At 50.4% G+C, this 16486-nt stretch overlaps 2 protein-coding genes and 1 long non-coding RNA gene across 7 annotated transcripts in view; 2 read left to right on the forward strand and 1 right to left on the reverse strand.

Annotated features, from left to right (window-relative positions):
- The window catches only part of MYBBP1A (MYB binding protein 1a), a 61254-nt gene extending 56168 nt beyond the window's left edge, over positions 1 to 5086 (forward strand). Inside the window, exons 25-27 of one of the 2 annotated variants that reach the window (XM_071764844.1) lie at positions 1176 to 1277; positions 2376 to 2500; positions 4456 to 5086. In XM_071764844.1, the coding sequence (XP_071620945.1) occupies positions 1176 to 1277; positions 2376 to 2500; positions 4456 to 4966 (738 nt within the window). In that variant the 3' untranslated portion in view covers positions 4967 to 5086. Of the gene's footprint in view, positions 1 to 650; positions 793 to 1175; positions 1278 to 2375; positions 2501 to 4455 lie in introns of those variants that run through there. The other variant, XM_071764846.1, reaches the window with a different exon arrangement.
- Positions 5087 to 8197: 3111 nt separating this feature from the next.
- Positions 8198 to 9075, forward strand: LOC139806149 (uncharacterized). Its single transcript, XR_011730144.1, has 3 exons — positions 8198 to 8277; positions 8382 to 8550; positions 8896 to 9075. It is a non-coding gene; the product is annotated as an uncharacterized lncRNA (long non-coding RNA).
- An 816-nt stretch (positions 9076 to 9891) lies between these two features.
- Positions 9892 to 16486, reverse strand: part of SPNS2 (SPNS lysolipid transporter 2, sphingosine-1-phosphate) — a 139653-nt gene continuing 133058 nt past the window's right edge. For 3 of the 4 annotated variants that reach the window (XR_011730042.1, XM_071764819.1, XM_071764818.1), the window contains 2 exons: positions 15551 to 15597; positions 9892 to 14245 (listed from right to left, as the gene is read on the reverse strand). Coding sequence is in view for 2 of the 4 variants with exons in the window: in XM_071764819.1 (XP_071620920.1) it covers positions 15555 to 15597 (43 nt within the window). In the remaining 2 variants the exon portion in view is untranslated. The remainder of the gene's footprint in view (positions 14246 to 15550; positions 15598 to 16486) is intronic. The other variant, XR_011730043.1, reaches the window with a different exon arrangement.

A 16486-nucleotide genomic window follows, 5' to 3' on the forward strand; every position in this document is an offset into this window, starting at 1 on the left:
ATTTCTGTCTCTTGTCTGTGAGGATTTTCCCTTTATTTGCCATCTCCCCCAGATGGATAAAAGGTTTGCTCAGGAATCCTTAAAATGGCTTCCAGTCTGAGTGGAGCAAAAGCAGTGAGTGGTCCAATGGGACAGATTGCACCTTAGGGTTAGGGTTAGGGTTAGGGTTGCTGCCTCCTGAGGGTGCTCTGGACCCTTCCTGGTGGCCAGGGTGATGTGTTGGGACTCCAAGCAGGTTCAGCCACCTTCTAGAGCAAGAGGCTGGGATGGGGCCCAGCACTGCCTGCCATGTGCTTGTCCCTGCAGATCCCAGCTCCTGCTGGTGTCATCCGTGGAATCTCCAGAGCTCCCTGTGTGCATCCCCACAGAAATTCACCTGGAAGAGAAAACTCTGTGAGCAGGGCCATGAGGACCAGCTGCAGGCAGAGGATCAGTACCCCTGAGCCCCTGGGCTTGCCTCTTTGATCCAGCTGCTTTTTTTATGGCTATTGTCCACCCTTCTCTGCTTGTAAATAACTGTGGCTTTCATTTGACCTGTCTTTGGAGTGAGTTTCCTCTAAGCCAGACCTTTCAGTGCCTCAGAAACCCCACAGCACATAAAGAGGACACAAAAAGATGGTGGGGTTTTTTGTTTTTTTTTTTTCTCTCAGCCATTTCAGTGAATTTAAGGTTGATTGACAAGCCCTGTTCTGATGCTGGCAACTGGGATTTCCTGGGTGGGAGTGTTAATGGATTTCAACATTAGCACTTTTATGTGTAAATCCCAGCTCCTGCAGCCAAGGAGCTGCTGTCCCTCAGGTGAGTCTGTTGTCTGGCAGCATCCTGGCCTTCCAGATGGGCCAGAGAGGGGCTGGGGTGGATGTTGCCTTTCTCCAGAAGGCACCAACACGTCCCTGGTTGTGCTCTGACTTAGAAAATATAGGGAGCAGCAGGGCTGTGATTTTGTGGTATCCTTGCTTTGATTTTCTCCAGTTGCTTCTGAGTTAACCTGAGCATCAGCAGCCTCCAGCATGTCCCCTCCTGAGCATTTCCAGAGTGTTGTGTTCCAGAGTTATTTTGCTGCAAGGTTAATACCACCAATTGTTACTCATTTTGCTGCTTTCTCCTGAGAAGAGTGATTTGTTTCCCCATTGTTAATTACGTCTTCCTTCTCCACCTCCCCATTTAATTTGCAGAGTCTGAAACTGTCTGGCAAGTGTCTCATGAAGCCTGACAAAGAGAAAATTGCCAAGACCTTGGAGCTGTTGAATCTCCTCCTCAAAACTGTGACAGAGCAGGTGAGTGCAGGTGTGGCAGATGGCTCTTGTTCTGAATGCCACCAAGGCCTCTTCTTAATTGTCACCTTCATATTTGACCTTGTGGCTCTTCCATTGCCACCTTATTCCTTACCAGAGGCACCCCTGGAGGGAATGCCTAGCTGAATTTGAGGGCAGAAAAGCCCTTGTGGCTGAAGATCTATAACTTGGGTGCTGATCTCCAAGAGCTTGGTGAAGGATTTGTGCGGTGTTCTTCAAATGCATGTGGCACCTCCTTTCTTAGCAGCAGAAATACAGCCTGGGATGGAGTGAAGGTGAGGTGGGTTTTGTCCCAAAATTGCTCTGTCCTCTCTCAATTACAGGGGTTTTAGTTTCCAGAAACTGAGACTTCCTCAGAAGCTTTGTGAGTGGGAGTGAAGCTTTGTTCTGGGGCTTTGCTTTCATGAATGAAAAATGGCTTTTTTTTTTTTTTTTTTTTTTTTTTTTTTTTTTTTGAACATGAGAAGGTTTTCTAAAGGTGACAAAATAAGTCTCCAACGTGGTGTTCCCTACTGGAGCAAAATAACACAAGCAGCAGAGTTGCTGAAACCCAGTTTCCTACTGGTGAGCACTGAGCTCACACCACAGCCTGTAGGAAAGTGGGTGGAGAAGAGAGATTATTTCCAAGGCTCTTGTATGAACTGAAGAGCCTTTGAGATGCCTGGTTCTGTCTGGTTCTGTCTGGTTTTACTGAAGTTATCCACTGGGCTATGGAAGCTCTAGAGTCAGCCCAAGTGCATCCTTCAGAAACCAGACTGAAACGCAGCTGCTTTGCTTTTAGATAGGTTCATAGTCATGGATCTTCTTCCCCTTCCCCTCAGCTGTGGACTGGAAAGGAAAGAAGACTGAAGGACCTTCCATTGCCTTTCCTGCCAGTACAATTCTAGCTCTCAGACCCATTTTCTCAGACTCACCCCTTTTTTGACCCCAAATTGGGGTTGCGGGCGGGCTCGGCGTAGCAGCTCGGCGAAGCCAAGCAGGCTTGGTTATTCCTGCCATAATCTTCACCTGAGAGTGACCCCTGCCCTGCTGCTGTGAGTGTCCATCTACAGATCATCTGTTTGGATTTGCCTCTTGCAGAAACTGCACGTGAAGTTGACAGAGTTGGAGAAAGTCCTGGGAGCTCTGAACCACCCCGGGGGCATCGGGAGCTCCGCACGTCTCGACTCTCTCTACTGGAACGTCATGCGTTGGCTGAACCACACGTATGTGTGCCTGGTACTTGGGCTTCTTGGCTTGCCTGGGGGAGCTGCCTGCCTGTCCTGCTTGTCTTTGTTGATGTGGGGAAGCAGGAAGAGAAAGGAGGTCAAAGCACTGAGCTCAGGCTGGAGTTGGGGTTAAGTGGAGCTCTCCCTGGTTGGTGAGGTTGAAACGCTTCTCGGTTTGTGCGTTTGGAACGATGCTGGGCTTGTTGTTCCAGGGTGGGGAAGGGTTGGAAACCATGCCTGATATCTGAGGGTGTCTTCCAAGTAGAGGTAAGACAGCTGGGCACCCAAGGATACAGTGCCTGCTTTCAGCAGTCCCAAGTGGTGGCCTGCTTTAAGAGCCATGGCCAAAGTAGCAGAGGAATTTCTAGGCTGGATGAGTCACTGAGCTCCTGCCACCTCCCTGGGGATTGATTCTGCAAATGTGAGGCTGGAGGGAACAAATAGCAGTCCTGGGAAGTGACTGGATACCAGCTAGTACATGCTGGGACCTTTACTCCTCTCATTTTTAGGGCTCTTTAATGTCTGGTTCCCAGCCTGATGCTTGGGGTGGTTGCCTTGCAGCTCTGAAAGCTGGGGAGCATTCAGTGTTCATGCTTCAGTGCTCCTGTGTTAAGTGGCAGCTGGATTTGACTTCTGCTCCAGGGCAGAAAAGCAGTTGTAGGATCTTTTCCTCCTTTCTCTTGATAGCTTGCAATCAGCACTTGTGTTTCTCCTTCCTGCTGGCAGTATTTAGTGACACACACACCATTAGGGACTGCTGGATACCCTGCTCATGGCTGGGAGGTGACATCCCAGTGTCTGGGTGGCCTGGGCTGTGGTACCTCAGCCCAGCAAGAGGCTCTGAGGGATGTGGCTCCCTGTGAGAGGTCTCACAGGCAGGCAGGAGCTGTACAGAGCAGCTGAAGCTGTTGCTGTGGCCCCTTCTAATGCCTTGAACAGGTTTGGAGGGCACAGTGGCCTCACCCAGCCCTGTGACACAGCCCCAGGTGTTTTTCCAGTCTCACACAGGACCTTTGGCATCATCCTGCCAGGGCTGGCAGAAGGATGAGGTCTGGTTCAGGAATTAGTAGAGTCTGCAGCTAGGAGGGGGGTTGCTAAAGGAGCTTTTGCATGCTGTCTGGGGGAGGCACTGAGGTTCAGGAGTACAGCCTGCTCTCACTGTTGGTGCCATCTTGCTGTGCCATCTGTGTACAAGTGAGTTGGAACCACCCCAGCAGGTGTGGTGTGTGCACAGGATCCTGGGGGAAGCCCTGAGAGGCAAGTTCTAACATCAGGTTGGTCAGGATAGTGTTTCTCCACCCTGAAGAGACCCCAGCATGTAAAACTCTCCAAAAAATCTTCACACTGCAAACCAGGCCCTGGAATTAGAGCCTGGTTCCCCTTCAGGTCTCCTCTCTGGGGCCTGAGCTGGTGCAGAGCAGAGCAGAGTGGGTGGTGCTGAGGTTGCTGATGGGCTCTGTCAGAGCAGAGCAGCAGCAGTGGCAGTCAGAGAAGAGCACAGAGGCTGCCAGGTGGGTCTGGGGTGCTCTGGGGGGGAATTTTGCTGGAAAACCTCTTGGGATCATCAGCAGAGTGAAGGCCTTGCTGGAAGCTGTCACCTTGCACAGGGCCACGGGTGGGGTGGCCAAGAAGGTGGTGGGTACAGTGTTAGCTGTCTGTGGAATGAGGGCTCTTCCTCAAGTCTCTGTGTGTCTTCTTGAGTCCTGCTCTGGCTCCTGCTGTTCATTCAACTTCTTCCTGAGCAGACTGAGGACCAGCACTTCCAGGGATAATGTTCATCCTCCAGGGATAATGTTCATCCTCCAGGGATGGTGTTCATCCCTTGCACTGTGCCTCTGCTTCTTGCACCTTTCTGATGCTTCTGCCTGTCCAGGGACTGCCTGCAGCATGGATCACCCTGCTCCCTGGCTGTAAACTGAAGTTGCTCTTGATTTTTGGCTTTCTCTCTGCAGGAAGCCCAAGAAAGAGAAGACACCCAATAAACCTGCTCAGGAAGCAGAGAACCTTAAGAAGAAGAAGAAGGGGTTCCTGCCAGAGACCAAGAAACGGAAGAATCGCAAGAAAGGAATCCAGGAGAATGGGGCAGGAGCTGGAGCTGGAGAAGCAGCAGCCTCAGAGGAAACAGAAACCCCCCAGCAGAAGAAAGGCCTCATGGCTGGGAGCAGCAAACACAAGAAACAAAACAGAGGTGGCAAAGAGAATGGGGTGGCAGTGGCAGGCAGCAGGGAGGAAGCTGTTAATGGAGGAGTTCCTGGGGCTGACAAGAAGAAGAAGAAGAAGAAAAGGAATAGGAACAGAAAAAGAAAAGGTGATGCAGGCAGTGAAGCTGAGCAGGCTCCAGCTGCAAAGAAAGCCAAGGGGAGTGTCAGCCAGGAGACCCAGCAGAAGCAAGGCAAGGCCAACCATCAGGGCAAAGTCAAGAAGAAAAGAAAGGTGAAAATAACTCCAGTGCAGGAGGAGTGAACTCTGTGGACTCACCCAGGCCTGGCATGGCTACCATGGCTCAGAGGACTGTTTTATATAAGTGTAGTTTTTATGTCCTCCCTAATTTTAAATAAACCTTCCATGATGCTGAGCTGTAAAGCTGCAGGTCTGACGTGTGTGGATGGTGCAGCCTGGAGCACAGGGAGCTTCAGGAGGTCACAGACTCTCCAAGCTCTGGTAGGTGCTTACTCTCTCTTCTCTGGCAGTGCCAAAGAGCCTGTGCTTGTGAGCACAGACCTCCTGCCTCCAGAATTTCCCAAGGCAGAAGTGAGAGGCTTGTTTGGATTTCTTGGAAAGTTGTGGTAGGTGTGGTACTGTGGAGGTTCAGAAGGCACATTTCTGTCCTGCCCAGGCCCAGCACTACTCAGAGCTTTTTCAGTCTGGGAGATGCTGACTCTCTAAAATGCCTGGGGTCACATGGATTTGTACCTGCATGTTCTGGAGTCAAATTTATCCCATTTGGCCACTCAGGTATCAATCAGTAACTCCCATGATCTGGTTTCCTTGCCTTTTTGCTGCTGGGTGCAGGGGGTGTGATGGCCCCTGTGACAGCACAGGGACATCAATAAAAGAGTGAAAGAATTGAAGTGCTTGATTGATTTGCTGCTCTGCCAGGCCAGCAGGCTCTGTGCAGCTGTGCAGGGGACCTGTTCTCTGAGGATTACAGCAATCTGTGAAGGTGACTGCTTGGAATTGTAACTCCTTATTGATCCCTAGGCTGCCAAATGCCATTGCCCCTGTGGAGAGGCCAGGCCCAGGCTCTTTCATGTGGGTTGGGTGGTGTTGAGAGCTGAGTCTCAAGGTGGTGTAAACCTTACTCATGTAGTAGTTGCCTCTAAAGCCTCTTCCATCACCTGCTGACCACCTTGTGGTTTGGTGGCTGGCCCTGACTCCTGTCCCAGTGCTGGAGGAGCAGTCCAGGGCTCTGGTCCCAAAGGTTGGGTCAGTACCAGCAGACACAGATGAAGGTGCAGGCAGTGTCACGTTGCTTTTGGAAGGAGTGAGAGAAGAGATGCAAAGGGCTGGGTTTGCCCATAGCTCTGTTTCTGCTTTGGCCATGATTCTTCCCTCCAAAGGCATAAAAATCCCTGGGATGCAGCTGCTGGCAGCAACACAAACACCTTCAGACCCCTGGGGAGGTGCAGCTCTGTCCTCATGGCCATGTCCCAGCAGGGATCCTGCAAGGTTTTCTGCATTTCCTGAGGAGCAGCTCCTGCTCACAGCAGAGAGGACTTGGAGCCACTGTGCCCAGGCTGGCAGAGAATGTCCCTCCTGTCCCTGCCTTCCCAGGAGACAGGACTGAGGAGCAGTGACACAGCCCTTGTCCATCCCAGATGAGATGGGGTGGATGGACCAGAACCTGAACTCTGGGAGTCAAATGCCCTTCAGCCCCCACAGTTTATGGGCGGTGACAAAGAGCTCTGCAAGACTGTCCCCAAGCAGATGAAAGGAAGCTCCCTGCCCACAGCCCCCTGGCCTCCAGCTTAGGGGTTGCAGGAAGGTCCCCAAGCAGTTTGGAGGCTGAGGCTGCAGGTGGGTGGCCAGGACAATGCAGAGCAGAACTTGTGGTGGCTGCATCTCTGTGTGGTGCCCCCACACTTGTCTGAGCAATTCAGGGCTGGACTCATCCTGCTGGAGCTTTTCTGCCAAGCTGCTGACAAAGCTGAAGGGTGTTGTGGGCTCTTGACTGGAGTAGGGGCTGCTGCAGCCTGCAGAGATGCTGCAAACTTCTGTTCCTGGCCAGGAGGTATCAGTAATTATTGGCAGTCTTGGCTCTGAGAAGAAGGGCACCTCTGCTTCAAAGGGGACTCTTTGGCACTGGGGATGCTGCCCCTGCCTCTGCCATTTAATGCTGAAAGTTGGTTCATTGCCTTGTTAAACCCTCAGTCCCAGCTAAGCCCCTCCAGATGTCTCCTGGGTGATGGCTTTTTTTGTATATTATGCAAATGCAGCCTGCAAGAGGCCAGGGGGTCAGGGCCATCTGTGGTTAATGATCTGGAGATGCTCTGGCAGGGAGCAGGGCTTTCAAATCTGAGCCCTGGCTGCACTAACCTTTTTTTAATTTTTTTTTCCTTCTTTCTGTGCCTGGAAGTAGGACAATCCTGGGGTGTTGTCCCACTGGCCTGGGCAGAACCAGAGGAGAAACAGCACCCAGGTGTGGTGGGTGGGGAAACAAGGTGAGCACAGTGTTGGGGGGGGGTGGTACCTGGGTGTGTTGGGTGGGGGAAGGTGTTGTCAGAACCTGCTGGGCTGTCTCTGGCTGTGCAGCAGGGCAGCAGCTTGGCTGAGTTGTGGGAGCATCCTGGAGCAGTGCCAGGGCCCTACCAGGCTCTCCAGTTGGGATGGGATGGGATGGGATGGTGCCTCTTCCATGGGAATATCAGCCTGCTCCTGGGCCTGGCAGGTGATGGGCTGAAGCCTTCAAGTGTTTCTTGCACAGTGGGTGGGGTGTCTGCCCCAGAGAGCAATTCTGGCTTTGGGGAGGCTCAGGAGGCTGCAGTTCCCCAGCTTGGGGTTGGGGGGGATCTTGGTGATGCAGGAGGAGCCCTGGGTTGTGCCAGTGAGAGGTTCCTGCCTGTGGGAAGTGGTGCCCAGAATGCTTCATGGCACCAAATGCAGGAGCTTGAGGCACCCAGCAGCAGTCAGTCCTCTGCCAGAGAGCTGCAGCAGCTTTTACTTTGACAAGAGAACTGGAGAGGTTTCTGAGTTGTTGCTGCTGCTGCCAGGACAGGAGTCCCAAGCTTATTTCCAGCTGTTCCAGACTTAAGTAAAATATGGTGTGGGACAGGCTCAAGATGTACCTGGATGTGACACCTACAAGACAGAAGCCACACACCTTCTGGTCTTCAGAAAGACTTCAGCATGCAGAATGGTGAGTTGTGTCTTTATTTTTTTTTTTCTCCTTTTCTCAGGCAGAGGAGAACCTGTCCTCCCCAAAGCTTGGTGGAAGCAAGGGCTTCATGGTGACATTTCCCTGCTGGTTGCTTAAGGTGTAACTCTTTGCAATCAGAAGTCCTAAAGCTACAGGAATTGGCTGAAACCACCATGGGAACACAGTCTGGGGCTGCTTTGGAGCAGGGCAGTGACTCTCCTGGCAGTGCTGGGAGGTGGCCTGTGCTCACCAGCCATGTGGCACCAGAGCCCCTTGCACCCAGCTCACATCCTGGCTCTTTATTTTATTTTATTTTTTGGCATGGGCAAGCTTTGGGCACAGAGATTTCCTCCTGCCTGGCCTTGCAGCTGTCAGGCAGCACATATTGTCACCGAGGAGGGTGACAACAACTGGTGAGGTAAGCATGGTGTCCTTCCAAGTGTAGGTTTTGGGTTTTTTTTCAAATGTAGTGTTTTATTTTGAATTACTGTACTGTAAGTAATAGAGAGATTTTTTTGCCAGGGACAACAGGAGCTGCCTGGGGGGTGCTGGGAGTCAATTAGGAGTGAAAGAGCACCATGTAGACACAAAACCTTGTTGTCCCAACGTGATAAATGCAGCCGCAGCCATCAGACCAGGCCACCTGCAGCATCAGTGGCACCTGGCTGGGGAGAAGCTGGGGTGGCCCCAGGTGAGGCACAGCTCAGGTGTTGGGGTGCTCAGTGCAGGCACCCCCTGCACCCAGGCTGCTGTCCTGGGGGAGTTGGAGCTCCACAGGAACAGTGTGGGGAGGGTTGGGAAGGCACCTGGGGCTGTGTGTGTGGCTGTGATAAAATGTGAGTGGCACAGTCACCTGAGCTGGTGGTGGTGGTGGATGGAAGCTAAAGCTGCTGAGCTGCAAAGCTGGAGCTGCTGGAACATCAGAAATGATCAAATTGTGCTTAATCAGGTCATTTACACTCTTGAGCTGAAAGCCCCAAGATGCTCTGCCAGGAAGAGCTCAGGGCTGATTGTTTATGTGACAAATCCTTTGCAGGGGTGGCCTGGACACTGGTGCTGCAGGGAAAGGACATTCCAGGGAGGCTCTGAGGGAGTGCAGGAGACAGGAGACTGCAGACCTGAACAGGAGGGCTGCAGCACACCTGAAGCAGCAGAACCCTCCAGAGCCCCTGTTCCCCCCTCCAGAGCCCCTGTTCCCCCCTCCAGAGCCCCTTTTCCCCCCCTCTAGAGCCCCTTTTCCCCTCCAGAGCCCCTTTTCCCCCCTCTAGAGCCCCTTTTCCCCCTCCAGAGCCCCTTTCCCCCTCTAGAGCCCCTTTTCCCCCCTCCATAGCCCCTTTTCCCCCCTCCATAGCCCCTTTTCCCCCCTCCAGAGCCCCTGTTCCCCCTCCAGAGCCCCTTTTCCCCCTCCAGAACCCCTTTTCCCCCCTCCAGAACCCCTTTTCCCCCCTCCAGAACCCCTTTTCCCCCCTCTAGAGCCCCTTTTCCCCCCTCCAGAGCCCCTGTTCCCCCTCCAGAACCCTTTTCCCCTCCAGACCCATTCTCTTCTTTTACAGGATGCTGCCATCCAGTGCAGCTGGCAGGGACAACTGGCACAGATCCCCTGGAGCAGCCCAACCCTGGCTACCACTTGGGAATTAATTTCCTGCCCTTCTTTCTGCCCAGCTTCCCAAGCACCCAGCCCACAGCTACCACCACATCAGGGGTCTCCATCAGGCCAGAACTCAGAGCTCTGCTGTGTCACTGCTGTGCAGTGAGGGCCCTGGAAGGGGCTGGAGCAGCTCCCTGCCCTCCCTCTGTGCTCACCACCAACTCCCTGCTCTGATCCTGGGCTGGATCCTCTGCTCTCTCCAACCTTCCCAGCTCAAGGTGTTATTTTTTTAATTGCTCTCCAGACAGGATGTCCAGGCAGGTTCATTACCATCCACAAAGTGCTCCTGGTGGAGCTCAGGGCATCCTTGCTCCAGGGGCCAACCCTGCAGGGGTTGTGTGCAACCAGGGCCAGAGGTGACACAACAAAGGGAGCCAGGAGGTATGTTTTAAATACTTTTTATTTCTTAATTTACATAAAGGTATATATTTGGCTTATCTCTTTTCTTTTTTTTTTTAATATACTCTGAGATTCACAATCAATTGCTCTTAAAAAATAAAATAGTCATTTGCTTCTGAAAGAAATCAGAAAACTATTTTATACTCCTCCCTTGTATAACAAGAAAATATTCTCTATACTCCCGTACATCACGTAGCAAAAAGTGATTGTAAGTGCTGCTTTACCAACCAAGAAAGCAAATGGGGAAGAAAACACAGAATTAGGACAGAGAGGAACCCTGCTTTCCAGAGTGCAGCTGCTCCTGTGTAGGGTTCAGTCACCCTGAGGTTCCCTCTCTGCTACTCTGTGAAAGGGCTCTGGGGTTCAGCCAGGCTGCAGCTCTGAGTGATGGCACAGGAGGTTTTTTTGTAGTTGGATGGATTGGCAGCTTGCTGCTTTTTTTTTTTGGGTGATTTTCTTACCTCTCTGCACAGTTCCCATGAGCACTGTTCCCCTGGCTGTGTACAAGCCTCCTAATTGCTTCTGTGATGGGTGCATCAAATGCAGCGTTGGCTGTGGAGGGAGTTAACTGATGGCTTAAAAAAAATAAATGTTTATGGAGTGGAGTAGAAGAAAGCCACTGAGGGGCATCCTGCACCCTCCCTGGTGCACCAGGGACACCCTGATGAACACTGCAGGGCTGCATCTGCCAGGCTGAGGCAGCAGGGACCAGGGAGATGGGGACAAGACACAGCAGCAGCAGCTGATAACCTGAACACCTTCTCCCTCACCTCGCTCCCTGTCCTGCAGGGAACAGGGAAGGTGGGAGTGGAGCTCCCTGCCTTTTGGTAGGATTTTCCCATGTGTTTTCAGATGCATTCAAGGGCCCTGTTTGGGTGCTGTAATTTGCAGACATTCACATAAAGTGATTTTTGTGCAAGAGATCAGGGGCTTTAAAGGTATTTCCATCCTTACTGGGACTACTTGATTTTGTAGGGAAGCTTCAAAACTCCAGACAGAACCTTGAGGACCTGAACAGCCACTTCTGTAAGTGACAGGGCTGGAATCCTGCTTCCTTCAGTGTGATGGGTACTAAAATTATGTGGATTGGTTATTAAAAACTAATTTTCTTTCCCTATTAACAGCCTTTCTTCCTAAAACCAGAAATACTAATTTTAATGAGTGATAATTTTAATGACTAATTTTACCTCAGCTTGGCTGTAAGTAATGTGCATTCAGACTCAACTTCTCATTCCAGAGATTTCCTATGAACAGACCAGAAATTGTTCCACTGCTCCACAAGGTCAGCAGCCCCCTGGCCCTGACACCTTCCAAGCCTGGTTACATCCAGAGCTGCAAAAAATGGAGCCAGAGGGAAAACCAGCAGAATATTGCACACCAAGTGCAGAGTCCAGCACCAGAATAATGCAATACTGGGAGTCTTTTGGGTTTTTTTGGTTGTTTTTTTTTTTTTTTTTTAAATAATTGGGGAACTGCTGACCTCTACAACAGAAGCACAACATGGTTTTTTTTTAATTCAGCAGGGAGCAGCTCAGCTTTGCACAGCAAGAAGCCAAGGCCAGGCAGTGACTGTCCCCATGGTAATACTGGCAGAAATGGCCAATGTCCTGGGAAATCTATGTTTGGGATTGTGTTAAAATCCTGGGATGGGGCTCACAGGGCAACACAAGCCCAGTTTCTGCTTGGTAACATGGATGTTTCATGTCCAGGCTTGATGTAGCTCTGATTGCCTTCATCTACAGCCCCCTTGGTCTAAGAGAACTGGTTTCCCTCTGACAGACCAAACACCTTTCTGGGAGCACTGACTGAACAGTTCTTCACAGCTGAACCAAGAAACACTCACCAAGGAACAGAACCTTTCAGCTTCTGGCCATTCAGCTCTGGGCCAGCAACCTCTGCAGGAGCAGCAGCATCTGCAGGAGGTGGAGGTTCCCTTCTGCTCCTCTCCTCTGAGCCATCATAGCTGCTGCTGCTCTGGCTTCCCTCTCTGAGCCAGGAATCCCTTGGTGTGGAAGTGCTGTAGGATTTGCTCCTCTCTCCCTTGCTTGTTCCCTTCCCTCTTCCCACATTTAACAGAAAGAAAGCCACAGCAATTTCCTTCATAAGCCCAGAGGACAGAGCTGAGCTCCTGTCACTGCCCTCTGCTCCTCCAACAAGGACTGGGGCTGCTCACCAACAAGGAGAGCTGGTGAATTCAAACACTGAAGTTCCCTTTTCATTCTTGACTCCTGAGAATTAAGTTTAAGGACAATTCCTCATCTCTGAACTTTAGGAGGAATGCTTCAATTTTGTTGACAATAAATGCTACACAACAGAGAGAGCCTTTCAGAAAAGCAACTTGGGAAATGTGGCTGATCATCTTTGGTCTCTGAGATGAAGTGACTGATTGCTGGGTTGTTTTTTGTTTCTTTTTCAACAGCTTAACAAGGGATTTCTTAATGGGAGTCAGAAATTCGTGTGCCTTTAAAGCCAAGTGCTTGGCTCCCAGACTAAAGGAGGTGGTGTTTCCCCTACAAGTGCAAATAGTGGCACAGGGTGGGAAATGAAGCACAGTTTTGGATCTGCTTTGCTTTATTATCTCTAGCACCCACTTGCTGTTCTCCAGAGGGTGCTCAGGCACTTGAGGAAAATTTCTGGCTTTAGTTGTTGAGCCAAACCTTAAAGCTTAAGGTATTTCAGGTGTCAGAACAACCTCTGCAGAAGAGTGCTGTGGAGTTCCATGAGGAGGAAAGGCTCACACTGTTACAGGAGTCACCTGGACCATTTCTGGTCACTGGAGTTACCAACCACCTCTACTGCAGGTCCTAGCACAGCTGGAGTGGGGATAAAAACCCCAAAGGTACTGCCAGGACCTTGCTGTGGCTCTGGACACATTGTCAGGCCAGCCAGCTTCCAGACTTAACTGGTGCCCAGTCCCTCTTTGGCCTTTCCTTTGCTGATTTACTCCTCCTTGTAGCCTTACTCCAGCCACTCCTTAAATATGAGCCCAGGAGGAGCAGTCACCTCCTTGAGATGGGTGCTGAACTAGAGGGGAGGATCTGAACTGGGGGAGGCACCTGAACAGAAAAAAGGAAATGGGGAGTTGCCTGACCCAGTACCCTGTCTCTGGAATCCTGACTCTTCTCCAGGATCCCTGCTCTCCTTCCTTCCTCACACTCTGGCAGCATCAAGCTGACCCAGTATGAACTGGGCTTGCTGGAGGGGAGGGGGGGAGAAGTGCAGGGGACAAAAATGTGGTGACAGAGCTCTGTGCTTTGGACCCACACAGTGCAGACACTGACCTTGTGTAATTAAAGACCTCAGATCCATCTTCAGAAAGATTAAAAGTGGCCAACTGAGAGCCCAGGGAGAGGGGGGGAGCCTGGGGGTGCAGTGAACCTGAGGGAACAGCTCCAGCAGAGCCTCAGCCACCAGCTCTGGGAATACTGGGAGAGGGAGCACTGACACCACATCTGATATGCATGTAAACAAAGCACAATGTCACTGCCACAGCAGGATTTACCCAGCCCTGGGTAAAAGCAATTCAGCCAGATGGATTTTGGCATTTTAAAAACCTGTGAACCCCTTGAGCAAACCCTAGAGCCCCCAAGGTATTTCTTTCCAAAGTTCTTTCTGTTAACAACCACCAGCACACCCAGGGGAAGTCTCTCCTCTGTCCCATTGCTCAGGTGCCAGGTACCACCTGGTATCCTGCAGGGCCTGATACCAGGGCACTGAGGAGAGCTGGGGATGTTCTTTGTGTCTGGTCTGGTTGTAGAGGCAGCTCCAGATTTTAAATGTTTAAATAAAAATTCTCTATCTAAATATATATATTTATATATCTGTTACCTAATGTCTCCGGCAGAGATAAAGCATCTTATGACATATTTAAATAAAAAATAATAATCTGAATTGAGCCTTCAGTGTAAAAGAAAAGGTGATGTACAGAATAGGTCCCCAACTAGTGCAGTCTCTGGGTGTGGGACTGCTGACACAACAGCAGCTTTCAACAGGACAGAAGTTGCCCTAGAACAATGCAGACTTTGTTGGCTACAACTAAAAACCATTTACACAATCTATGGTCACTCACTTGGGTAGCACATGGTGGGGAAGTTGCTTTTGATGCTCAGAGGGCCTGGTGAATTTCCTTGTGCTCCACAAGTCCTGGTGTCCCAGGCTGCCCTGCTCATCCCCTGGTGCCTGACCCTGCAGGCTGGAGTGATGGGATTGAGTTGGTGCTGGATGAGCCTTCCAGGGTGCTGTGGAGCTGAAGGATCCACTGGTTTCCAGTAAGGAAGAGCTTCCAGTTTGGGACTGGTGGTGGGAGCAGGAGGCCACAAGTCATTTTCTTCACTGGCAACTGCAAAGAAGAGAAATGGTGGTTAGTGGGGTGGTCACAGGAATAGGTTGGTAGAGACTGGTACTGGATTGGTTCTCTTGCTGCAGGATTTCCTGAGAGAGGTTCTTTTTTTTTCCATGCCATGCAGGAAATTGCCCCTTAAAGATCAGCAGCTGCTGGGTTATAGAAGAATTCCCTGTAATGATGGCCTGGTTTCTCTCAACCTCTGCAAAACTGGACCAAAAGATAACAACAAAGTACACTGAGAAACTCAGTTGTGCACAGGAGCTGAGGTCAGTGTTTTATAAGACAAGTCTCAGGAATACCACCTAATATTTGCTTCCAGATTGTTGAGGCTTGTTTTTTTTTTTTTAAAAAAAAAATATCACCCCAAAAAACCACTTTCTAACAGCTGTTGACAAATGACAATGTGACAGTAACAATGTGTGAGTACACATCCAGCCCAGAGACTCAAGGCACAGACAGGTCTGTTACATCCTGAGCCTATCCCAGAATAAATTCCCCTCTGAGGAAATCACACATCTGCTGTGCCAGAGATTGTATGAAATCCTTTCCCCAAAAAGCCATTCTTAAGGGTGTTACTGAGTTCTGATTCTATGATTAGTCTTTCAATGCATTTTAATTCATGGGAGAGAAATCTCCTCTTCAAAAAACTTGCTTTAATTAATTTTGGCTCCAGTAAAATGCCAGGAAGTGTTTATCAATCACTGCAGCTCTGAGCTGTGGTGCTGGGACTGGTGGGGAGTGATAAGAAGAGCAGGAGCACAGGGGAGAAGCAGAGGCAGCAGGAGTGGGACTCTCCCTCTGGTTTGTTCTGAGCCCTCAGCTTTGTCACCCTGGATCAAGGGCTGCAGTGGGGACAGTCCTAGCAACAAGATGCAAGCTCATGCACTGCCAGAAAGCATTTTGTTTTTTCCTGCAGAAAATTGGGAATGATGCTAGGAATGGTCATTTGCTAGTGAGCTGATGTTGGGAGTAAGAGCAGTGCAGGTTTTGTGGATTAACCACCAGGCTTGGCCAGGTGCAGCTGCTGGGGGTGGAGGTGAGAGGGGTTGCCTGGCCTTAGCTGCTCAAAGAAAGGAGAATTCCTGGAATTTCTGGAAGCAGCTTCCTGGAACAAAGGACACTTCAGTTGTTGACCCCTGGTTTCCCTGATCTTGATTTGCTCCTAATTGGAATTGAGGGTAACAAAGGTGCAGACCTTTGTCTAAGGTTAACTGCTTTCCAGCTTTCAAGGAAAAAAAAAAAAAAGGGTTGACAGGGGTTTGGGAGTGAATGGGTGGCTTGAAACTTTAGGTCACTCACCATCTCAGACCTTCACAGAGGCTGGAGGCATCACAAGTTGATTCACCCTGGTGGAGAGAAAACAAGTGACACATGAGAGCTGCAGTTAACCAAGAAACAGGCTCCTAAAAACACACCAGCCCATTAAATCCAAGTTCTTGTTGTTGCTTAACAGTTTCTAAAGAGACAGGACATTAATAACTGTCCTGCACAGTGGTATTAAGCTGAAACCCATTCACAGGGGTGTCTGACAGCAAATCTGACAATTGCTGGGACATGCCAAGTGAGATTGCTGACATTAATTGACAAGGATTTGGGAAGGTCCCAGAGGCATTCAGACACAGCAATTACTTCCCTGAGCTGGTACCAAGGCTGTTTATACAGGGGCTGTTGAGTGGTGTCCTTCAGGCTGACAGCAGAAATGTAAACAGTCACCACTGATAAAAATTAAATTAGGAAAAATAAGAGAAAGAAAAAAAAAAAAAAAGAAAGAAAAAGAAAGGAGCTGTCTTTCAGTTTTCAGCTCCTGAAGCTCCTGCTGCTGTTCCAGACATCTGCTCCCCAGCACTGGATGGAGCCCAGGGGGGGCTGCAGTGTCACCAGGCAAGGTCTTATCCTGCACCTCCTGTGCTCTGGGGGGACCCAGGGAAAGGCAGCAAAATTTTACAAAGTTCTGTCCTCAGATCTTCCTCTGTACCTCCACAGCTCTTCTCTCTCCCACACCCTTGGGTTTTTGGGACTTGCTTTCTATCCTGGATGCTCACTGACCTCCAGAACTCCTGGGTTCTTAGTAAGGACACTGGGAAACCTCATCCCTGGGCCTGGCTTGGCCTTGCCACCTCTGAGGGCTTTTACCCAACCAGACTCCAGTTGTTTGTGGCCAAGAGGAGATGAAATCAGAGCCACACAAAAAAAAAAAAAAAGTCTTCTCCAGTTTGGCTCTGCTGACTTCAAATA

This window comes from Heliangelus exortis, chromosome 21 (assembly GCF_036169615.1).
Source record: "Heliangelus exortis chromosome 21, bHelExo1.hap1, whole genome shotgun sequence".
In the NCBI taxonomy this organism is placed as follows: domain Eukaryota; kingdom Metazoa; phylum Chordata; class Aves; order Apodiformes; family Trochilidae; genus Heliangelus; species Heliangelus exortis.